At 43.2% G+C, this 24,772-nt stretch overlaps 2 protein-coding genes across 12 annotated transcripts in view; one reads left to right on the top strand and one right to left on the bottom strand.

Annotated features, from left to right (window-relative positions):
- The window catches only part of FAM13A (family with sequence similarity 13 member A), a 133,020-nt gene extending 123,254 nt beyond the window's left edge, over positions 1 to 9,766 (top strand). For 6 of the 10 annotated variants that reach the window (XM_065633626.1, XM_065633620.1, XM_065633621.1 and 3 more), the window contains 3 exons: positions 3,152 to 3,348; positions 4,029 to 4,130; positions 5,010 to 9,766. In XM_065633626.1, coding sequence (XP_065489698.1) covers positions 3,152 to 3,348; positions 4,029 to 4,130; positions 5,010 to 5,136 — 426 coding nt within the window. In that variant the 3' untranslated portion in view covers positions 5,137 to 9,766. The remainder of the gene's footprint in view (positions 1 to 3,151; positions 3,349 to 4,028; positions 4,131 to 5,009) is intronic. The other 4 variants (XM_065633628.1, XM_065633629.1, XM_065633625.1 and 1 more) reach the window with 3 other exon arrangements.
- Positions 9,598 to 24,772, bottom strand: part of LOC135988063 (probable E3 ubiquitin-protein ligase HERC3) — a 50,865-nt gene continuing 35,690 nt past the window's right edge. Inside the window, exons 15-25 of one of the 2 annotated variants that reach the window (XM_065633617.1) lie at positions 24,141 to 24,254; positions 22,844 to 22,867; positions 22,665 to 22,754; positions 21,195 to 21,365; positions 20,434 to 20,577; positions 18,948 to 19,114; positions 17,782 to 17,848; positions 16,115 to 16,197; positions 12,763 to 12,946; positions 11,906 to 12,008; positions 9,598 to 11,348 (exon numbers count right to left, since the gene is read on the bottom strand). In XM_065633617.1, the coding sequence (XP_065489689.1) occupies positions 11,140 to 11,348; positions 11,906 to 12,008; positions 12,763 to 12,946; positions 16,115 to 16,197; positions 17,782 to 17,848; positions 18,948 to 19,114; positions 20,434 to 20,577; positions 21,195 to 21,365; positions 22,665 to 22,754; positions 22,844 to 22,867; positions 24,141 to 24,254 (1,356 nt within the window). In that variant the 3' untranslated portion in view covers positions 9,598 to 11,139. Of the gene's footprint in view, positions 11,349 to 11,905; positions 12,009 to 12,762; positions 12,947 to 16,114; positions 16,198 to 17,781; positions 17,849 to 18,947; positions 19,115 to 20,433; positions 20,578 to 21,194; positions 21,366 to 22,664; positions 22,755 to 22,842; positions 22,868 to 23,633; positions 23,781 to 24,140; positions 24,255 to 24,772 lie in introns of those variants that run through there. The other variant, XM_065633618.1, reaches the window with a different exon arrangement.

Here is a 24,772-nt window from a genome sequence, read left to right on the forward strand (position 1 = left end):
TATTAATGGACTATTCGAGGCACATATTCATTAAGACTAAAGACTGAAGATGTTAAGCTTCCATTTGGAGGCTGGTTAATCATCTCTGAGCTCTCACTATTTTCTAGATAACTGCTGGATCAAGTCTGCAATAGTGGGCTGGTGGGGGGTATTTTTGTTTGGTTTTGGTTGTTGGTTTGGGTTTTTTTTTTCCTTTAGCGTGTTCTCTGTTTGCCACCTATGCTTACACCCAGAGACATAACTTAGAGCTGTCAGTTATGGTGATCTCTGATGACCAGCATGCCTGGTGCTGTGCCAGGGCAGCATCTCCCCAGCTCAGCCGTGCCCTGCAGGGAATACAAACCTTGAGAGGTTTCTGACTGAGGAGCAGGGTGACAGCCTTAAGCCCGTTAACGCTTATGTGCCTGTTAACACTTAAGTGAGGCCTGTGAAGCTGCATGTGGCAGCTTTGCTCTGAACTACACTCAGAATGAAGCAGAGGATATTGCCAAAAGGCCCCAAAACTCACCCCCTGCCTAGGTCCACTGTCGGCAGAGTGCTACCTTTCTTGACAGGCCCCTGATACTGTTGGGATTTTTGATTTTGTGTTGGTTTTTGGGGTTTTTTAAGTATTTGGGAGAGCTGGATGAAAGCTTGAAAGTGATTTGAGGTGAAGCCTTACCAGATTTTTGGGTACAATATCTTGAATATTGCCTGTGTTGAAAAAAATCATTGGGAAGCCTGCCTGCTGGAAGTGCTGATGATGGGATACTCTGGAGGTTTTATATTTGAAAATCTGGAAAATTTAAATGCCTCATGATTGCCTAGAGATCCAAGCAGGTGCATGCCAAATCTAGTCAATGAAGATTGTTCTGGTTCAAGGTATAAATGCCAGTGCAGGTTTAAAATAAGGTTCCCATGTGAGGCTTGTTTAAAGTGGAGGCCTTGTATGGAAATGGACATTTAAGTTCTCACTACGAATCCTTTTAATTTGCTCCTTTGTTTAAAACAGCAAAATGCTTTAAGAGGTCTTGTGACAGCCAGATGTAGCGTTTTGGCACTGAGGTCTAAACAAGTGAAATTTCTACACTTTCTTTTCCTCCCACGGGCTTCCATTGGCAGGAGAGTCGCTGCTGAGCTCGGGGCCAGAGTCATCCTTGCTGGCTGGGCAGCTGCTGGTGCCCTGGGCTGAGGCAGGACAGGCTGACGGGCATCTCTGGGGAGGAGGTGGCTGCCAGATTTACAGATTCAAGTCAATCCTTGCATCTGTCCTGGGGAGCAGTTTGTCACGCTGCTGGTGAAAATTGTTCCTTTCCTTTCTCTCCAGAGGAGATATCCAGAAGCAAGTTGCTCTCCCAGGAAAGGGCACTGGAGCTCCTTTGGTGCCAGAGAGATTCCCCCGAGACAAAGTGTGCCATTTTTGCTGCTTAGATTGACTTACCAAATCCTCCTCCATGCCAGAGCAGGAACAGCATTCTCCTGCTTCAGTCCCAGTTGCCCTTCCCCGGCGGGGCAGGACAGCGTGCTGGGGACCAGTAAACCGCGCTGAGCGATGGTCCCCCCTCCCCGGCCCAGCCTGGAATTGTTTGCAGGGTTTAAGGACAGTGTCTGGCTGCTGTTTCACGCCTTCTGTTTAAACTATATAATTTACGTCTGGAGAAAGAGTCAGATCTAATCATATGCCAAATATTACTTCGACTTTCACAAGTTCCCTGCAGATTTTTCTGAGATGTTTTCAAACTTCTCTGTATCTTTTATTATTGTTACTATTCCCCAGCTAATCTTTTTTTCATCCTCAAGCCTCCAGATCTTGGTTGTAACTCTCAGCCTGTGGCTTTGCATTGCATTTTCATGACCTAGAGTTTTAACATAAGAAGAAAATTCTGGGCAAACTAATGTTATGCAAACGTATGTGTTTGAAAATCATTGACTTTGAGGATTTAATGGGACTGTGCCAGGTCCTACAGTTACTTTCTCCCTTTTTGCTTGAAATATGAGAGCGGCCTCTCAGGAATAATTGAACTGTTTATGAGGAATCACATGAAAAAAAATAAAGTGGCTTCTTTTGATTCCAGTACAACAACATATTTTTGCATACACTTGAAGACTTCTGTGATATTAGCCCTCAAAAGGTTTTAAAGATATGCAGGTGCTTAGATCCTTCCTGGCTAGAGTTACATAGTTGTAAAATAAATATATACATATATATATATATACACACACATCCATACATATTTAAGGGACTGTCTATGCTGGCATTTATTACCTTCCTCTAATGCTCATGCCTCATTCCTTATATTAGGGATGAAAACTGCCTTCTAGAAATGTCTCTAAGTAAGAGGAAACTGGGCCCTGTTCCCCAATACTCCCGAATGATTTCTGGACAGTGTCGCAGGACAAGCCCTTCATTTGAGATCACTATGAATTAGCAAGTACCAGGGTGCAGCAGAGACTTTCAAATCTTGTGCCTATAAATTTTGCAAAAAATTTTGAACACAATAGTTCATCGGTGTACTTTGGGGAAATGGCACTGGGTAGAGTGTTTCCATTCCCATTTTTAGCATGTTCCAGCTAAATGGTACAGAGCTGCTGTCAGGAACAGGTTGGCAACAGCAGTCCTTTTACAGTCAATCGTATTCCACATTCGGGCCATTGAAAGACTGATCTGAGCTCATTGATGTCACTGCATGAGCATTTGAGCTCTTGAATTCGAACATTAGAGAGAGCTGTCGAGCTGCAGCTATTGAGAGAATATTTTGCATTTTAACCTGGCAATCTATATGCTGCCAGGTGTGTTTGTAGGGAAATGTAAGGGATGGCTGGCATGCCTTAGACAGTGTGCATAATGACTGTAAGTGGCTTTATTTACATCAGAATACATAAAGCAACAGGTTGCTAAGAACCCCAGGTATTCTTTCACTCAGTTCTGTGGCCTCAGGTCTCATTAACCAGTTGGAGTTGATGGTCGTGGCTTCTCTGACGTGCTTCGGGTGTTGGGGGTCTGACTGATGGTCTTCTGGTGTCCAGTGTGGCTTAGCAATTGCAGTGCTTGCTCTGCCTGTCCACTTCTTCTCATACCTGTTCCCCAGTGCATGTGGTGAAAGGAGGTGCCCGTTGCTGAGAATGGAAGCAGTAACCTCTTCTGTTTCGGGGGTGCTCTGTCCCTCTCTAGGAGGAAGAGGAGGGGTCTGAGGAGGACAGCAATGTGAAGCCAGATTTCACAATTACCATGAAAACAGATTTCAACGTGCGTAGCTTCTTGGATCAACTCGAAGATGATGCTGACGGCTTTGTTTCCCCGGTGGATGATAAGATGCCATCTAGGAGCAACCAGGATATGGGGCTTTCAAATCTCCATGAAGCATCCATGTATGTTGAATTTGCAGGCAACTTCAAAAAGTTATTTATTGCTAAGATAACATTTTATTTGTTGGACAATGTCTAGATTTTTTTTTCCATCTGTGTCCTGCATCAGAAGTTTTTGCCTTTTTTATTAAAAAAATGTATTAGACCCTCATATGAAAGGGTTTGGGAAGAAACTGCCTTGTCCTGATACTGATATTAGACTTCTGCATCCTTGGATTCTAGCACTAAATAGTAGCTCCACTTCAACAGTGGCAAGCTTTATCATGAAAACAACTCTGTACTCTACAAGGTTTTTCAGGTTTTGGAGAGGTCAAGTTGAACTAGTTCTGCTAATTTTAAGTGCCTGGGTCTGATGCAAACACACATAGGTGGTAGCCTTAAATCATGACCATTGTTTCTTGATCCTATAGAAGTCACCAAAAGCAGACCCATCTTCAGCAAGTAAATGTCACAGAAGTTAGTGGTCTTTTGTAAAATGCATACTTGACCTCCTTAGAGGCTTCAGCTTAAGTGTAAGACTGTTCTGCTGAACTAAATTCAAAGAGCTTTTTGTTGCCAGAGATGCTTGCAGGAGCAGCTCCATTGCTTGGCAACTGTGCAACCATACCTTTGTAGATTTACTGTATCTTTTGTGTTATAATTGTGTACATATGTATAATCTCGTTTATATTTAAACCCCACAGCCCTGAACTCCTAGAGCAGCTCCAAGAAGTGAGGGAAGAGAAAAAGCGAATCAGAAAAAAATTGAGAGACTTTGAAGATAATTTTTTCCGACAAAATGGAAGGTAATAATTTCTCAGCTCTGTCTCCTTCAGCTGATTTTTAATCTACAAAGACCTCCAAACACAGAAAGTTACTTGAATTCACTATTATATATTTCTTCATCATCATCATCAGTGTTTTACCCACATTCATTACAGTCACCCATGAAAATAAATTATTTCCCACCCCACACCCCCAAAGAATGTCAGGGACCACAGCCTCATTGAAAACTTTCTTATGACAAGCAGTGGGAAGCAGAATTACAGGTTGTGAAAATCCAGCTGCCTCTAGCACAGCTGACAGGAATGATGGAAGAGTTTCTCAGTGATAGAATAATTGGGTTTTTTCCTAGACATGTGTGTTTAGATTTCTGTCCTATTCCTGCTTGTCTGAGAGATATTCAGACATTAGTTTAACAAGTATTTCTGCTTTAGTGTAGCTGGGTTTATCATTTTCAGAAAATGTCCTTCATTAATTAGCTGATAGAATGTCTTCATCTATTTGTACTCTTAAATTATCTTAGTTTCTTGTCACCAGCCATCATCCTTAGAGGCTCTTGTAAAATCACTGAGAACTTAAAAGTTCTCAGATTTGGTCAGGTATCATCTTCCTTTTCACAGGCTGTATTTTATTTTGCCACACTGGCAATTTCAGATAAGTAGGGCGTGTTTCAAAGCAGGTTTTGCATTTGAAACCAGGGGGTTGTGTTCAGCCTCAATATGCAAACGTCCCACGCTTCATTGGAGCAGTTTGTTTGCCCCTCTTTTTTTTCCTCTCAAAGGATAAAAGTTTTGGTTTTGTTCCCTGATGGGAAGCATAGGTCTTGTTGGGGGATGGAGGGAGGCTGCTGAGGAAGACATCCTGTTACAGAAATCCTCATGACCTGCTTTCTCTCCCACTAGGAATGTGCAGAAAGAAGACCGCACTCCTATGGCTGAAGAATACAATGAATACAAGCAGATTAAGGCCAAGCTGAGGCTGCTGGAGGTCCTGATAAGCAAAAGAGATATGAGCTCCAAGATCATGTAAAGGAGGAGATTGTTTTTGCCAGTAAACAAAGAGGAGAGAGCACCAAATGGACAAATGCATGAAGTGGATGCAGCAGGAGCCTGGCTGGGAAGAGCTGAGAAGCTCCCGGGGAACTGAAGGGCCATTCCCAGAGGCAGGATGGGGGAAAGGGTGACTTCCCATGACTCTCCGCACTTGCTGTTGCCCACTCCTTCTCCAGGCCTGATGCCCACAATGGAGTTTGCCAGCGTGGGAGACATGATGCTGCGCTCAGTGACTGCACTGCAGAGATCCTTCTGTTTTGATTTCTTTACAGATCCTGTAATATTTAGAATATCAAAGCCAGTCATGCTATTCTTTTTTTTTCCCCAGGATATCATAGCAAGAGGCAAAGTAGGATGAATAGTGATTAAATCATCAAATAGCTTCTACTTTAGTTTGACAGGCAAGTGCCCTGGCTGATCTCATGGCACAGGCCAGATAGCGCCAAGACTGTTCTCTTGTAGCTACAGCAGAGGTTTGCTCAGACTTTTGACCTGCCTGTTTGGAGTCCAGCATTGTCTGTTGCTCTAGATAAATGCTGTAAGAACCTCCTGGTCACCACCCAGAGCTGGTTTGAGTTAGTTTTGCCTCGGCTTGAGTTGGGTTTTCTTCCCACTTTTTTGTTGACCAGTTCGATTGAAGTAGAAGAAAAGTACCTACATCTGTTTGGGATAGCAAAGAAAATAAGCCGTGCAGCAAGGTTCTTGCCAGCTTTTTCCATTTGGAAGGTGATACTGTAATATTTTGACCATGTTTGGGCAACTGGGAAGAAAAGAGGTTTTAAAAGCTTTAAGTCAGAATCCCTCGGGATTTTGGTAGTTGATCACTTAAATGTCTGGTGTGAAGTATGTGGAAGTTATCTAAAAGACCCACCCTATTAGTTCATGTGCTTGATCATCTGATAAAAGTGTAAGAATTCAAGCTGAACAGTCCATATGGGTGTCATACCCTAAATTTTGCTCTTTTATGTACACCGTTGATCAGACTACGTGGGCTGCAGCAGTGACACTGTGATGGTGGCAACACAGGATGGTCTTTTCTTCTCGGTGTGTCTAGCGGGTGTACTAGCCCAAGAGGGTGCTGCAGGGAACAGAAAGCCCAGAGCCATGCTCTGCCTACAGAAGGGGCCCGTGTCTTAGGTGCAGGTTTTGACAATTTAACATTTTCAAATGTGTTTATGACTTTCAGAAAATAGTCTTGAGACATCTGGTTCAGGTGCTTGTGTCAGACAAATGCTGCCTGAGTGAGTTCAGGAATGCACCAAGTAGCTGAGGGCCCACAGTTCTGCAGTCCTGGGCCACCGGGGCTCGCTCTCCTGCTGCAGAGGCTGGTGTGCACCATCTCGCTCTGCCCCGAGCCAGGAACCCCGATGTCCCAGGGAGAGCAGTTCTGTAATGCTTTGTTTTGTGCTGGTTCCTGCGGGGGCTGATGTGCAGAAGCCAAATGGCTGAGACCAGTTGCAGTCAAATGGCAGTCGTGGCAGCCAGGCCTCACACTGGAAGAGGCAAGAGGACGCCCAGAACAACTTCTCTCTCTTCCTTCATTATATGGGCAAGTGGGCGCACAAATACAGATGTATTTGGATTGTGGTATTTAGACTTACCCCCTTCCACTTGCTGTTAATGTGCTATGTTAATTCTTGCCAAAAACTGATGCTGAGGGTGTTCTGGTCTCTTCAGGACCTTCCACCAGTGGGTTTGCATGTGCCCATGACTAGTCTGGGTGGGTAAGGCTTTTTTTACCAATTGCAGAATTGCCTGTTGTATATAAAATCAGTGAAGACTGAATTTCTTATTTCCAAAGAGTCCGGAGGACGTGGATGCTGACCTGGGGCTTGGCTTTTCAGAGATGCTGAGTTTCAATTACTTGAGAGATGTGGGGCTCTGCCTCTGCAAAACTGGTCCTGTGGGTGCATTGACTGGGCTAATAAATGGGCTCAAAAACTGCTTTTGAAGAAGTTTGGCTGGAAGGGAGGCCTGACCAAGGTAAACCCCTGGCCGAGCACAGGGCGGCTTGGGAATCAGAGCTGTGCCTTTGTCCTTGGGCCTGCTCTTATGGACTCTGCCTCTCAGAGTCCATAGTCAGCTCCTCCTCAGTTATTTTAGGTGTAAGAGCTGAGCCAAACTGGCTGCTCTGGCTCAATTTGGTATTGCCTAGGCCCAGTTCAGCAAAGCAAAAGCACGTGTGGTGTGCATGTGCCGCAAGCTGCTCTGCCTTTGGGATTTTGCTGAATTATAATGCACTAAAGCTTGGGCATCTTGCTGAATCTGGGCCTGGATATCGTTGTATGGACAAGAGAAGCAGTTTCTGCCCTTTTTTCGTAGTCAGACATTTTTCCAGTGGGCCAAGGCTTCCCAGGAGTATGTTTTCTCTGCTTATTTTGAAAAGCCTGTTTGCACTGCGTACTGACAAATTATCTGTTTTGCCCCTGACAAATCTTGATAAATGATATGTAGGGAACAGTCCATTTTATTTTTAACTGATGAGATTGTAGCATTTTCTGATGCTTAGTTTACCGCTGTTTACATGGTATATTGCTAGAATTTCAGATAGTTTATATGAAATGTAAGTACAATTATGCACTTTAGAGAGTTTATATTTTTGAACTTTGAAAGCTAAAAGTAACAAAAAATCTGTTAAAACTGAGATTGTACATTAAAACAGGAAAAAATACACCTAGCCATCTCTCTTTATAAACTGTTCAAGTGTTTCTTTGGGGGAAAAAAAAACCCACAAAAACAAAAAAACAACAAAACACAAACATCTGCCTAGTTGCAAAGGGAACTGCTAGGAAAGATCACTGTAGAGAAGAAGTGAACTTTAAAATTCTGGTCCAGGAAAGACACATATAAATGCTCAGCTTTCTGCCCTGGGTGTCCAGATGCTGCGACCCACCCTCCTCTCCCCAGCCTGTACAAGAGGAGGGTGCTGAGACCTGCACACTAAAATGTCTTTCTGTTTCCCAGAGATGATTTGATTTCCCACTGACCACAAATAGCCAGAAATGGTGTTTGCCCCACCACACTCCTCTACAACATCCAAGCAACTTCTGTGCATTTTGTTTGATGATTTGTCTATGCCAACATCAGCGACTATTGACTAGAGAACATTAAATGCAAGACTCTGTTTTTTAAAGGTGTGAAGTACTGTACAAAGAACTACTTTATGTGGTATAAATAAGCTGTTAATATAAGACAATCTGTTTCCATGTCACTAGAATAAACTGTCTGCTGGAGGATGGCAGTATGGTCTGTCAGGCATCCCCTTCACTGGTGCCATTTCAGACACACATGTCTGTGTGTTACCACATTGTGGTATATAAATCATTGGAGTTTGTTTAAATGATGATGAATGGGTTACGGACAAAATAAGATTGCAGGAGTTAAAGATAGACAAAAAACTTGTCATTCTTACAAGTTGCATTTGGCTTTATTCTGTTTACCCGAGTAAACAGTCAAATAATGAATGTTTATGTTAAAGGCAGTGAAATTAAAGCATCTTATCTTTTAATCATTTTGCTAGGACATCAGTTGTTATTCCTTGTATATTCAAGTTTTAGATGGTTAAGTGCTGCAGCCTGAGGTCCTTCCCTCAGTTTGCAAATTGGTGATTCATCAGTGTCCAAAACTAGCTGCTGGGGCCAGAGCCAGGCTGCAGCCTGCGACTGTCCCCACGGCTCCCAGGGGCAAAGCTCACCCTGGTTGTGGGGCCACAGTGTTGTCACCAGTGGCCCTTGCTGGCTGGTGGCAATGGTGCAGAAGCACAACTCCCAGAGCCTGGGCACCCAGTGTGGGTTTTGTCATATATGAGACCAGCTGGGGCTTGGTCTGTGTGCAGGGTGCAGAATTGCACTTCAGCTTGTTCTTCAGCTTCGCTATTTCAATGTCCCATTTCCTGGGAAAGGGATCCAAGTGCTTCAGGCTGTGGGGGAGGGAATTTGGGTCCAAGCTTGTTTCTCCAATCCGAGGCCTAGGATGGGACTTTGCCTGCTCATGTGCCAACAGGGAAGCTAATTTTGCATTTGAAAACTGTAAGAAGTGATGCATTCCTGACCACAGCAGGAGGACAACCCTTGGCATGAGGCACATATTTGGTACAAGCACCAGCACTTGCCAGGGCTCAGCTCTTCCAAACCCTTTGCTGTGCATTTTGGGATACCGGTCTGACTGCAAAATTTACTTGTATAGAGAAAAATTTCTCCGTACTTCTGAATCACCTAAAATCCATGTCTCATTCCTGGAAGAGCAGCTGCTTCTCTTCCATGCTGCCTCTGTGGTCCTTGCTTAGGAGCAGATGAGATATATTGATGTTAAACTTGATGACATTCTGGTAAACAGGATCTGTGGGGGTTCAGGGGCAGAAGAGATCAGTTTCTGTGGGGGATTTCCCTTGCCCAGAGCAGCCTTTTCTTGGCTTCCTGACACAAAGGCAGCCACTCACTTCAAATTAAACATCAAATTTATTGCATAATACTGTACTATGTACACACACATCGAAAATAAACATTTGATATAACTGTATATTTGTTTTCAATGCTGCATTAGAAAGAGGCTGGAGGGCTCTCAGTGTAGCCCACAGCTTGTCTTAAAAAAAAAACCCAGAAGCCTAAAACCTTTTGTTAGAGGTGCAAAGTTCAATACCGTGTATTGAACATGCTGCATAAATACTATGTCATAAGAACAAGTCAATGTCAAAACCACCCTAGGCTTAAAATGAGATTTACATCAAGATCTGAAAAATGAAGGGGAATCATTCAAACATCTTTCAATGAGGGAGGGAGACTGGGTTAAAGAGGATAAAGGCTCTCCAGTCTCACAGGACAGATTTAAGTAATGACTTAGACTGGAAATGTGTGTTAGGACTTGAGCAGGCAAATTCATACAGATGGTCCTTTAGGCACCCCCAACAAAACAGCTGTCAAGTGAAAGGGCTCCTCTAAAACAGCAAAATAACGCAACCCTAGCTGCAAAAATAAAAGCAAATCTCCAAATCGAGGGTTATCACTCAAATGTGGATCTCATGTGTATTTCTTTTCTCTGACCCGATGAGACTGGAGAGCTTGTACACACCTCACAGCCTCGCACACATATCCACACATGCCAGGCGGTGGTAACAGCAGCCACCTCACCTTGCATTGGAATAACAGGTCTGTTTGGATGGAAAAACAGGGCTCAGCAAAGCCTATGCATCTAACTTGTAGACTTGCCAAGATAGAAACACAAGAGAGATGGAATTTGAGCAACCCATTATTACAGGCAGGGTTTGTCCTTCCACAAGCCTGGATACAAACCCCACTCCAGAGGAGTCTGGGGCTTCTTTAAGAAGCCACTGCTTGGAAACAGAATTCGAGACAAATGAGGAAAAATGAGCCAGCTCCCCCAAACCATCATATACTCCATAAGACAACCTAGTGCAGAAAGAGATTGTACCACCACTAATACACCACCCTCGGGGTCACAAATGACATCCCAGCCCAGTACCATCCCCCAAGGATCAAAGGGCAGAGGGCATATTCCCATTTGAAGCAAGCAAGAACCAGCTTGCATTTAAAAAAGGTGGGGAGAAATCACAGCTTTTCAAAAGGGAGATCACTATTTGATCCTTGATTTCCACCATAGCCTAAATGCAAGGAACATCAAAATATTTAAAATGGATTAAAAGGAGAGGTAAGTGTGTGTCAGGGCAATAAAAGCAAACTACAAAGAATTGCCATGAGGGCAGTGATGTCAAGTTGAAGGGGAAACAGCAAAAATGCCCACTGAACCGATTCTGTTCAGTAGATGAGAAAATTCAAAGCAATAGCCTCTCCCTGCTGAAGCCCCACAAAATGCTGGCAGCATCAGGCTGAGACCGCATCATCTCAATCTATTATTAATTATATTTTCCCCCAAAAATGTTCTGATCCATTCCCTTACAAAAATAAAGCCAAGCTCATCCTTTTCTTCCTCCATTCCCAAAGTGTCTGTGCCTGTCCCATGCTGGTCAAGCTAAGCTGAAGCCCTCGTAGTGATCGATGGCCTGCACCAGCCTGGCGCTGAGGATCTCCTTGCTGCTGTACTTGGGCAGGTCCAGCAGGTTGTAGCAGGTGTGTGCCACGGGCAGGTACTGCTCCCCGCTGGTGGTGGACTGGATGACAATACGCAGGCTGGACATGCCGTAGATGGGGATGCGGTCACTGCCCGTCAGAAACACTGGAGATGAGGAGAGGAGAGAGGAGGGAAGGTTGGACAGTTGGGGCACCTCAAGGAAAACTCCATCCCCACCCGCATAGCAGGATCCTGCCTGGAGGGGCCGAAATGCTGACTGAACTCGGTGCAGGGCATGGCTGGCCGCATGGAGCTGCAGGAGAGCAGAGGCAGTAGCAGGGCCACAGCTGAGTATACAGGTGAGTAAATAAAGCACCCTGTGCCTCCCTGTCCCTTAAAAGCTCCCTCTTACACCTGGGCAGAATAACAAGCAGTAAAGCCAGGTTGTCTGATGCAAGAGGCAGAGAAACATGTATTTTTCCTTATCTCCCCTTTTGTCCCCAAATAAAGGTAAAAATGAACACAACAAAACCCAACACACCAAACCCACACAAGAGAGGGAGAAAGCAGATGATCTGACAAGAAGATAACCCAGAAGATAGCCATTCATGCTGTATCATCTTCTAGCACTTAATGCAATGTGCCACAGCCCTGGAGCTCTGCAGACGCTCCCACCTCAGGCTTCAGTTTCAGGAGATACTGCACCACTGCAAGATACTTACAGAGAAATTTCTTCTTTTTTTCCAAGGGAAATGCATGAAACGTTTCCCAAAACATTCTCACAGTTGGGTGTGTTGCAGTGTAGTCTCCCTTATACACAGCACTCTATTAAAAAACAAAAAGGCAAATCATTTCATCTGGCACTAGAAAGCCAAGACTAAGCAGAATCCAGACCTGGTCTCTTCTGGTATCTGACATCAGATCAATGTCTGACAGTTACAAAATGGAGCACAGGATGGGCCATGGGCAATAGCCCGGCTCAAAGACACAGCAAAGGGTTCTCCCAGCAATATGTGGAAGGCTGGCATTAGGCTTCTACCTACTCAGCTAATGACATGTGTCATGAGAAATTCTGGAGTACCTGTTCACAGGCTGGACTCCTGAACAAGATCATGTGCTCTACACTGCAAAGCTACTTTAAGTGCTGAGGCTGAGACAGCAAGAAACTTGCCCACCTACACATTTTGAGAGGATATTGTGTGTCCAGACCCCTCTTTGAAGCCTTGGCTGTGTACTTCTTGCTTTTGTGCAGAGGAGTGAGTTTTACTGTAGGTGAAGACCCTGACTTTGTCTCTTCTCTTCGGTCTTAGGTTTCATCCCTAAAAACAGCAGATGAAGTCCTTCTCCCATGCCCTTTCTCATCCTGAATTTCCTCCTTGAGCTTTATTAGCAGCAGGACAGCCCAGTAAGAAACTTTTCATGTGAATAATGTCAAGGAGTACAAGGAGCTTAAAAAAAAAAAACAAACATCTGTGGCTCATAACATCTCATGTCCCAGGCTAGTGCCCACCTCATGCAACTGCATAAACCTGGTACTTGTGAAAAAAAGACGAGAAATATGACAAAAGTGCAGCATTACCTCCTCCAGTTCCTCCCAGTTGTAGTTACTGTTTCCAACTATCATGGCCCTGAGCTCTGTGGGCTGGAAGAGTTCCAGGACTTTCCCACCACACACTTTCAGGAAACCAGTGGAAAAGGCTGTGTACCACTCATGGATGGAGAGGTTGAAGATGTAATTTACGTAGGCTTCAACAAATTCTTTCCTAGCGCATCGAGAGAGAGCAGGCAAAGGAAAGCACTTTTAATCAAATGCCTGAGCAGCAGCAGCACTGCTAAGTTTTCCTGTTTCTGCCTGTAAAATGTCTTGCAAACATCAGTCTCCAACAGGTTCAACCCACTGCCCTCCACTCACTGAGCTGAGTCACTGCAACATGAACAAAGTGTTAGGCAGCAAGTACCCCCATGTGTCTGCTCATTCCCCGGCAGTGGCAGCACGGGAGGTCCCCCAGCAGCCCAGGCTCTACACCACCAAGAAACCCACCCAGTGGCCTTGCATCCAGTCACCCACAGGGCCAGGAGGGAGCCAGGGGACAGCAGGTGCTGGGGAGGTACCAGGAACAGAGCCCTCTTCCCTGTGGAACCTGTGGCCTGCACAGAGGTTGTGTTAAGCAAATATCAGGATTTAAGCACTTAAGTTAAGCACTTAACTGTTGCTTAATGTGTCCACCAGAGGAACACATCCAGTCCCTGGCCCAGCTCCTACAACCCTATGTTTGGGAAGCCCAGGAAATAACCTATGGCTCTTCTCAGCCCATTTGGTGCTGAGGGAACCAAATCAGACTGTGCCTCAAAAACTACCACTTCCAAAACCCAGAGCCTCACGGAGCCCCAGTTGGGTACCCTGGGAATTTTCAGAGGCTGCTGCTGACTCAGTACCCAGTGAGTCTTGCCAGGGGTTCAGCACCTTCAAAGCCAAAGCTGTAGCCCAGAGGCAGACTGAGAAAATCCTGCTTTGAGAGCTCTTGATCTGAAACTGCATGGCCAGTTCCCTCCCTCCTGGCCCCAAAGAGAAAGCAACCAAAAGAAATCAAGAAACGCTCTCCACTACAGAGAAAGAAAACAGCCTTAGGAAACCTTCTCTTCAGCCTTCACGTTCTGGTTAAATAAGTGTAGGACTTGTGCATTTGGAGTATGGTGTAAAGAGAACGACTCCTCTCAGAATGACAACCCTGTTCAGCCTCAAGGGTTCCCAAGAATAGCATTAAAAACACCATTCTGTAGTTATTGGCAAGAAACTTGTGGCAGGCCCTGGCCAAACCCTGTCTCTGGATTTTGTTAGGAGGTTAAACACCTTTATTCTACTCTCTCTTTCCTATTCTCAAAGCACCATGATCTGAGTGCAACACCAGAATTTTATTTGTGCAATGACTTAAAATATTTCCCCCTGACTTTTAAAATTTTTAAACACCCGACGATGCCAATGTGGCAAACTGGAACACGAAACTATTCTCTGTGGGTGGAGGTGTTACTTTTGCCTGACACTGGAGAGCAGCTCACACCTGCACTCAGAGGATAAGCAGATCAGGGAACACCACAGAATCTGTATCTCAATCGTAGCTGAGGAGGTCATAACTAAAAGAAGTATTTTTTGGTGGAGGAATCCTCCGTTTGGTGGAGGAATTCTCAATGTATATGCCATGTAAGAGCAGCGAGGGATGGGTAAGAAAGTAAAAAAGAAAAAGAAGGAAGCAGACTGAGAAATATGAAAACTTGGAATAAGAAATCATATAGCAAAGGGGGAGTTATTTTCCAGCACATTTGTTTCATTGTCTTTTTCCTGATAGTCACCTGAGCATTAGGGAAATCCAAGCTGATTAAGCACTTAACTGTTGCTTAATACGTCTCTGGCTGTTACGGTCATGACCCTTTATCAGGAACATGTCATGTTGTGACACTCAATATGAACTCCAAAGGAAAAAGGGAAAAGGCAGGCATTTCCTACTTGGAATTTTTCAGTCAAAGCAAATCTCTGCATTCTTCAGTTCCCGGTGAACTTTCCTCAAGCAGGAAGGACAGTGCCCCAAGACATGCACAGAGCAAACTATTCAGGCCAGGAGGGCAGCAAATTGGTCCCTGGCCTCTAAACGTAGGGGTGGAAGAAGTCATTAAGCACTGTAAGGTGGATGAATTGACAGCCATGTCTAGACTTGGATTTAGAGGTTAGCTCAAGTTCAAAGCTCCAGTCAAGACAAAGCAATTGCATTCTGGAATGTGTTAAGCCAGCGGAGGCACACACTAGCCTTTCTCCTTAAGGATTTTCTTCTCTTGTTGCTTATCTTGACTTAATAAACAGTTGCACAAGCTCACTTGGGTGCTCTTCCCAAACATCCGCTCAGCTAAAATATTTTCCTCCCCCTAGGCCAGTATGGCACAGAGTAGAAAAATGGCTGTTTTTCTTTTGAGTGTATATGCCCAGCCTAAAAACCTGAAGGTGGCATTTCCATCTTTAATCTACACTTCTGACAGCGGAGTAAACTCTCCTCTATTTACCTGAACCCCATCTTCTCTTCGCAGGGAGACAGACCTACACTGCTCCATCATCCACGTGGGTTTTGCCTGGAAGCAGCTACTTAGCTGTAAAACTGCACCCTTTTGGGCAGCAGTAAAGTAGATAAGAAGGTAATACAGACAAAGCTTTTGTTACAGCAATGGTTCTAGACACAATCAGAACCGTTTAAAATAATCAGATTAATAGGAAATGACTTCATCTCCAAGCTTGCCAGTAAGGTCTTCAGCAATCCCAGCACAAGCCCCTCACCATGCTGCTGACCAGTCACTAGATCACACTGTTTTGCCAGCAGAGAAAGAATTTGAATGCTGCTTCAAGTAACAAAGGCATTTGTAGAAATCCAATTACAGGATTATGAGAAGAAAATAGCTTAGCAGTTGGAAAAAAAAAGGGGGGAAATGGTAGCTGTGCTGCTAATAACTCTCAGGTGTTCAGTCAAACAGAAAGGAATCTATGTGCAGTAGGGCTCCAGAATTAATAGTATAAACAAGTTTGCCAGGCTCAGTTTTGTTGGTCACGTACAGTTCCTCTCTAAACCATCAGGAAGATTAACATTCGAGGGCCAAAATCATGTTGCAATCTCTATTTACCCTGAGAAAACTTCCAAGGGTCTACACAAAGGCCTTTTATAGGGAAGATGTCAATCCAAAAGGGTGTGGGACATTTTCCAAGCATTAGTGAAAAGATGATGAAAACTCACTTTTCCTTCAAATGCCACTAGCATTCAGTAACTTTTGAACAATTGGTCTTGGAATTTGGTCATAGTGACTTCTAATTCTCTCTCACATTTCACTTCAGCTAAATTTTCTGTGGTATTGCACCCAACTTCACCACGAGTCCATCCCTAATACACTCCACTTACCTATTGTCCTTATGCACCAGAATTTTATCTCCATCTTCAATCAGGTTCTTCTGCTCTGTCACACCATAGCTTTCCCTGCAGATCTATATAAAAACAGAAAATTAATTTTACCAGAAGTACTCTTGAGGCCATATGCCTGCAGAAAGATACAAGGTTCTGTTTCATAGTTGATGACTGGCATGTGAAGGGTGGGTCAGAGAAAAGGGTATACACAGAACATTTCTTCTCTGCTCCAAATGCCCTACGTGCTTCACCACCTTCCATCATTTACATTTGCTGTAGGATAGCTATTAAGTCTAAATGCAGACTCGGAAAGGAAAAAAGTATTTCTTTGCAGTAAAATTCCTGCGAAAAAAGCAGGAGATTGCTAACTAAAAACCTGTATTTAACTAAACCCACATGTTCTGGCAATAAAAAGGACTCCTTGTTTTTTTATAACAGAAGCTCAGTAGGTTAAATGCATCTGCTCACACTGCAAAATGGCACAACCACAGACAGCTTCATGCTTTTGCACAGCCTAGGATGGCACCAGTACAAACATACAAAATTGGTCATGTGGGGAAAATGCAAAAGGGTCAATTTTCAGGTTGCCCTACAAAAAAGAGGCTCAGATTTTGATATGCAAAATGAGTTATTAATTCCAAGGTTTGGGATATCAGATATTTTTTCATTTCAAAGTTTTAGCAGATGTATTTGTACATCTTTATATATTATGCAGTACATAGTGCAAGAAAGAGTAAGAGTGTTCTTTTGTGTGAAAAGAGAACTTGGAGAAAAATCTCTCATGTCACTTCAAAGGATTATTTTTTACACAATCTGCATTACTATCATTATCACCTCACTACCTCATCCTGAACTGCATCTCTGACCTGCATGAGACAGATCCAGATCTTACTCACTCCAGGGGTTTGATCTAAGAGACTTTAAGTGCTGTTATTTATGGACCTAGGAAATGGACAAACCTCTCCTAGCTCAGCAAGGATTTTCTTGACAGTGTGTAGCAGTGTTTCCTGGTACCTTGATTGTACCCCAGGTAGGCCCTGGACAGAGAATCAAGAACCAAGATCAAGCTCAAGATGAACCCACCACTCACCACCTCTCAGAGCACCAGGTCTTTACAGCAAAGACACTGAAACATGGAAGCCCTTACTCTGCCTGAGTCAGAGAAAAACATAGCTTGGAAAATAACAATGCCATCTCTCTCTGTGATGGTCTAAATGTTTTCTAAGAAAACACACACTCACTATAAATTTTTAAATTAAAGTTATTAATATTATGACAGCAAGGAAAATTCTAAATTGTGTTAGCATTTCAAGAATTGACCTATAGATGTCAAAGCCTAACCTCCATTTTCAAGGAAGATTTAGGAATTTACTTCTCATTGTCTAGTGTGAGAAGTGGCCATTGGCATTTAAGTCACATGCCACAGTGACAACAAGGCTATTTTGAAAACCACTCTGCTTCATGTACTTACTGGCTCAGTTTTCATGACCACGTACAAAAGAACAGAGTTGACAGCAAAAAATTTTAACATTTTAGCATTTAACATTAACATGGGATGTGTGCTATAGGCATAGCTTGGAATAAACCATAATACACATGAATAAGTAGAGGAGCTTCAATTGCACCCTAACAATCACAGAGATTATATGTTAAAGGTGTCTTACTGTAAAATTCAAGCAGAACGTCTCTTCTACATCTTCCCCAGGGTAATCCAAAAGTTGCTGCAGACTCCTACATAACAGGTAGGAAAAGAAAAGAAGAGGAAAAAAAACCCCACACAAATCAGAGATTCAAAAAGCCACACATCTAAAGGGGAACAGAAAATCAGCAAAAGGAAACAGAATCATACATCTGTATAGTAGGATTGCAAGAGAGAATCTCTGGGTCACCTGAAGGGGTAAGAAAGAAATACACCCCAAATAAAGAGATGCTTTCTTAGAAGCACAAATTGTTAATATAATCCATACCTAGCTACTATATGGATCCCCTTCAATGATCCTGGCTTTAGAATCAAATTACTTTTCTAGTTCTTAGATATTTATGCCATCACCAGACAAAGGTCTGAGGGAGTGGAGGAAGAAGAGATGGTGGATTATATCTGTATCCCCATCATGTAGAAAATAATCTTCTCCTATGCCTCAAAATCCTGCTGCTGTCTTCCTGGCATTTTACCTGATTATTGTTAAATACAACTGTACCTCTGTCGAGATAAATGAAATGGCACCTCCAAAGGAAAAAAGACGACAGCAGTCAGACAGTGGGATCTTAACATCTCAGTGTCTGAGGGAGCCAATATCCCCATGCAATTTCGCAGATAAGATTCAATACACCATTTAGAAAAAGTCCTCCTTTCACCCTATTCAACTCCCTTCTTTCTGGCACGGGAGCAGGTGAGAGTTACACTGGTTCAGTTCCCATCCCACGCTACGTCATGAGACACGCATGCTTGCTAAGCCTGGCTTGGGGGAAAGGCTGAGGCTATGATTGGGGATCATGCACGTAATCACACAGTGGAAGAACAGGCTCCCCAGCCCTGTTTTCAAAGAAGTGTGGTAGGTATCTTTTGGCTGTGTGGATATCCAGTTTCTGTGGGTACAGAGGTTAGAGCCTAAGCAGATGGATTTGATAGCCTGTGGGAAAGGAGAAGTCTTACATGTCATTCACCACCAGCTTATGTACTTTCCTAGGATCACAGCCCCCCACATTAATCAGTCACTCAAAAGGATGAGAACATGGCTTTTTTTGAATGGCTTTTACCCAGTTTGTCATTTCTTGTTCTCAGGTGGATGATCTCCCTTCCCAGAAAGGCTGCAAATATTTTTTGTCATACCTTCCTTCCGTAGGTGATAGCTCCTTCAAATCCTCTAGGCAGGGCTTCACATTCAAGAGTTTTTTGTACAGAGCCAAGGGAAAGTGAAGGTCTACCACTGTGAAGTTGTATATTGCAAGACCACATATGATGCCAATCAAGTGAAACCAGTTGTGTTCTACAAAACACTGCAAAAACCACACAGAGAAATCCTGGTGAGACACTCTGTCAACGGTGCTTTCCCCCATGCACTAAGCAGCCAGTCCATGCTTTTCCAACAGGGACAAAATCAGAGCGTTCCCAAGAAGTCCCACTTTGGTTGTAAATTCCTTGCTGGAGTGTGGCACAGAAATGAAGACTCAGAAACCAAGCACTATTACTTTTGTAAGCCATTATTAGCTGTGGAAACAGCAACAGCTGCTTTCCACCTTATCTGCCTTTTACTTCCTTTTTACACACCTCTGCATCTAGACATTAACAAAGTTTTCGTGTTTGCTATCTCTCCACTACAAGCAGATGTTCTAACAATTCTCCCTCTATGAACCATCTTATTTTCTATTAAAAGTTTATTCATAACCACAGTGCCACCCAGGCAAACATACCAACAGAGGCATTGGTACACTGGCCTTCATTCCTTCGCACACTTACTCTCACATGGGTATGTCAGTCGCAGACTGCCTGCCTGTATTTGTTAAATGTTGTAAGTATGTGACTATCGTATTTTCAGTACTTACGCTGTCATTATTCTTAGTGTCAAAAGGCTTGGTTTTATAGCATTAACATGAGCAGTAACTGCTCCGTAATACTGTTTACCAAGTTACAAAAGGTGCCATGTAATTTACTTCCTTGTAAAATGTAATAAATAAATTAAAAGAACACCCACCAGGGTAGTGACACCTTAAGGGAAGACTGACAACATCATTTTCCATTTTGCTAGGTAAGTGGGTGAAGAAAAAAGGACAAACCACAACCTGCAGCATCATGTTATCTGACAGGTACAGAACTTGGACTCCACACCCTTCCAAAACCAACTAATTTTCACTACAAGCCATGTTTCTTGCCATTTAAGGGCTTCCTCACACAAGGCATTAACAAGTTTAGACCCTGAAGGTGATAGTGATGCACAACTAAGTGGATTGGTTGCAATTACGTGAACAGCAAGGGAAGCACATAAGCCATTATGACCTAAACCTCTAGTTCTGAAAGCACATGATTATCACATTCATGATAAACAGAGTTCTGTTAACTGTCATCTGACACTTAATATGAGTTTTATTATGGGATAAGAATAAAGAGAGAGCACCAACTCTTTAACAGAGACAATCACAGTTCTAGTAAAGCTAATGGACCTATACTAATTTCCACTGACTGAAAACAGAGCTCACTTTCTATTGTGAGTGGAAAATCAGAGGATGATTATTTCTTTCCCATAGTTTGCCACTAAGTTTCTTGCCATTTAAATGCAGTATATTATTTCAACCTATGCGTATAAATGGCAATGGCTTACCGTGTCTGAAAACCACAGGAGGTTTGACTCTGGGTAGTAAGTGAACATGCCATAGATGGGGTTGAGGAGTTCTTTTAGCAACAGGAGGAAAAACTCCTTCGTCACTCCTCCAGCATCAACAGCTTCTTCACCATCAAAGATGACCTGTAGAAAAAGCAGGTCAGTAACAGGGATGCCAACCTGAGACTGAGTGAATCAGACATCCTTCTAATAGGGAGCCACAAAAAGCAATTTGTCTAACATACCCAAACCCATCACAACCCATGAGCCTGGTTCAGTGCTCTGCTTGCAGGAAGGGAAAGAGAACAGGGGATGGTAAATTAGATATTCTGAAAATGTTATGCAAATCACAAATAACCACCTGTCTACCTAACAACAGAAGCAGCAATATGACAGCAGCTGCTGAATCTTGTAGCAACCTCTCAGAGTTAAAACATGTCCTATTGTAAGTGGCCTGTTCCCGCAAAAGAGCAAAATAGAGTCTGCATAATATCACATAAGTGTTTCCTCCCCCACCCCTTACACAGAAGACACACCAGGGAAAGAGTAAACCCCCTAATTGCCTTCTTGTAAACTGTTCACTGCCAAAACACCCCGGGAGTCTGAGAGGAGAAAGACTCAACCCCAGCATTGATTAGATCAAGTGTCCCTGTGTGCTACACCTTTGGAGAAGCCACTGATGAGGTGGTATCGTGAAGGGCTAAAAGGCTGCAGAAGTGTCAGCTGGATGGGAGGGTGCTAAAGGCATGGGGAAAACTTACTTTAAGAGGCTTTTTCAAATCAATGTCTGAATGGATGCTCAGCTCCCTTAAAGCATCACCAACTAAGTTGCTCCTGCGAACATGAAGTACCAGGAAAGGGCTTCTGGCCAGCAGAGGCTCCAGGGTGAGAAGCATGAAGACATTCTGCAAATTTGCACCATTTATTGCAACCTATAAATAAGAGAGAGGTGAAAATCAGCTGCTGCTCAGCTCCCTTCTTCCTATGGAAGGTAAGTAGTTAAAAATTATGTGCCTGGTATTCCTTTTTTCCTTACTCTTTTAGTTTGGTTCCCCCAGGGTACAAGGATTACGTGCTCACTCTGTACAAGTGTGCGTGCATGTGTTGCCTACTTGCCCCCTTCCCCATTTCCCACACCAACACCTTTTGAGTCCACCGATCGATTCACCAAATCTGAGCAGAGACACCAAATTCCTGAACACTTTTTGGCATTAGACAGGTGGGTGGGAAGGATACTTTATTTGTGCTCTTCTTGAGTCAAGAAACTCAGTGTGAACACAACCCTTGTAAGAGTCAGAGAGTCCATGAGGGAAAGCAAGGTTACTAACATACCAAACAAAAAGCCAATTGACAACCACACCTTGCAAGGCACCAAGGAACGCACCACACACAATTCAGAGCTCCCATCTACATGGATTTTCTGGCATTGGGTAAGGCACAAAGTCCAGTCAAAGCTTTGATCACACAGTATTTTTATTCTCATGCATTGTCCATAGCAAATACACATTTGTAAATTCAGTTTAAAAGTCAGTTGAACCCTAAAACAGAAATCCACTGGAAACCAGGCTTTCACCTTCCGGCACCCACAGAAGTACTGGTTTCTTTGGCCTCTAGTTGATTGTCTTCATAAAGATTCTATCTCTCAAGGCCACAAAGCCTTTACCAGCCTGCTCTCCTGCTAAGATAAGGCAGATATGCTCCTCACAGCAGTGCACTGCTCACAAAATGGGTTGCTAAAAATACACACAAGAGGGTGACAAAATGAAAGCAGGAGAAGGTGACTGTAGCTTCCGAGGGCAGGCCAAGTCTTCCCTGCCTTGCTGCAGGTTGTATGTTCAAGCAGCCATAGAAGAGCTAAGAGAAGGATATTACATGGAACCAGCACCATGGCCACAAGTAACTGGTGACAGTTTTCCACTCTGAAGGAACCTGACACTCAAGGATCTGACTTCTTACCCTTGCACTATCATAAACACACAATCACTCCTTCCCCATATAGTTTAAATTTCCACAGCATGCACATCTGGCAGTTCTGATGTTACCAAACATCAAGCACTACCTCTGCAATATCCAGGACAAAGAGGTTCTCCAGCTACTCTGCTCTCCCGTATCATGGAAATAATGAAATGTTGCATACACTAACTCCCAGTGAACCCCTCTCCTTGCAGGCACCAATGCAAAAGGCAGGAAAAAAGAAATGGGGCAGGAAAATTGAGAGAGAGAAGGATTACCTGCATCTGTAGTTCTGCATCTGTCTGCAACATCTTGGTCTTAGCCTGAGCATCAAAGATGAAAGGATAAGAACAGAGTGTCACAGCATCCTGAAAAAAAAAAAGCAGGCAAATCAGTCCCTGTTTACAGCTCCCATAGCCCTTCTTTAAATTAGAGTAAAGAAAAACTATTTTCTTACCTGCATGATAGATGGTCTTACTTTCTGTGAGGGAAAAAGAGAAATACAGAAATCATCTACTCTTGATTTTGTGACTTGCATTTTTTTTTTTTAAATGGACTAGTTAAAAGGTGATCCAAATAAAATTTTTCTCCTTTGGGACAAACGACCCTTTTTTTCTCTTAAAGAAAAGCACAGGAACTTCCTTCTCAAGAAAATGCACAAGTCTAATTCAAAACTTGCACATCAGACATTACTGTGAGGACTAACTGGCACAGAAGCCTGTGTTAGTCTGCCATAGGTGAAGTTTACTCTTAAGAAAACAAAAACAAACTACCCCCAAGGCAGAGACCGTATGAAACAACAGGAGAGAACGTAAGGCCACAACATGACAAAATAAGACCACTCCTGCAATGCAAATTACTCAGCTCATTAGACATATCAATACATTTAAACTAACTGTCACAGTTACATAAATTTGAGCCAGTATTTTGTTGTCCTGCTCACTAAAAGTAAGCACGAAGCAGCACTATTTAAATGATGGAAAGTGGGGGACGGGGGACACAGCACACACAATATTTAGAAAGTCCATAAAAACACACAGAAAAATTCTAGCTACAGTCAGGTTTTGCTCTAGCAGCATCCCTTAGCAGATTTGTGTGTATGTGTGTTTTCTCACACTTGGGATTCCTTTCCTTGCTGTAATTAAAACAACCTCACTGATTTCCTAAACAGTATCTTCCGGTCCTCAGTTTAGTTCTCCTTTCTTACAGATGGAAAAGTGAGGCATAAAAGAGGTGAAGGGTCTTACCCAAGATCACCCAGCAGGTTACTGGAAGAGCCAGGAACAGAACCCACTTCTCGAGTCTCGGTTCAGTCCCCTAGCCAGAACGCTACACGGCCTTCTCTTACAGAGCAACCTTTTAAGATCACTGGCTACATTATTCACAATACCTGCCTAAACAGCAGAAGGGTAAAAATTATAATTTTAGAATACAGGATTTTGCTCCTGAGGTCTCAATTACATTAAAAGGATCCAGTGAATTAATTAATCCCTTGTGCAAGGATTGAACGAGATTCACACAAATAATCACAGAGATGGTTGCAAGTGTTAGTTAAATATTGTTAGCTCCAGCTCTTCTGACAGCCTTAAGTCAAATTTATCAAGCCACTGTGTACCCAAATCTGAGAGACTGAATATGTAGATGCCCCTATACAGAATACATTAGTGTCATTAAGGATATTAAAAATACAGATCTCTACAATCAGAGAGACAAACGTGGACAGCTATTTCATGAATATACATAAAACCTCTTACCATTCCAGCCTGATGTAAGAACCACATGAGATAATCTTCCTGAATGTCCACCAAGCTGGAAATCTCAGGGATATAAAACTTATCATATTCTACATGTTTAACCTTCTGATTTACCTAGCAAAGAAAACAGATTTTTTAAAAAAATATGTATATATTCAACATTTTTCTTAGAACAGGCAGGTTTGTTTTCATAAAATCAGTTATAGCAGCTTCCAACAAGAGGCTGCTGAAAGTCTTGCAAAAACACACACTGTCACTTATATTTTAGTATGAACCAAGAAGAATCAAGATAAACTTCTTTCTGACTTATTTTAGTTCCTCCTCCTCCTCACCCAGGCTAACCAGCACCAGCGCAGTGGAAACAGAAAACATGAGACAGGTATTTGTGATGCCTCAGTGCACGTGGCCTGGTGGCTCAGCAGCATTCTTTAGTGTAAATTTTTCCTAGTGTTTGAGATGGGACTAAACAATCTCCAAGCACCTTGAATTCAGGAAAACCACTAACATCTTCCTCATGTGGTGTCTTGGTGGACAATGACACAGCTCACAAGTCAGGGCTGTGATCACTACTGTCACTTGGCAAAAGGCAGCCAAGACTGAATCATCTTGAGCCAACACACATCCAAGCTTCC

This window comes from Caloenas nicobarica, chromosome 4, assembly GCF_036013445.1.
Source record: "Caloenas nicobarica isolate bCalNic1 chromosome 4, bCalNic1.hap1, whole genome shotgun sequence".
Taxonomy (NCBI): domain Eukaryota; kingdom Metazoa; phylum Chordata; class Aves; order Columbiformes; family Columbidae; genus Caloenas; species Caloenas nicobarica.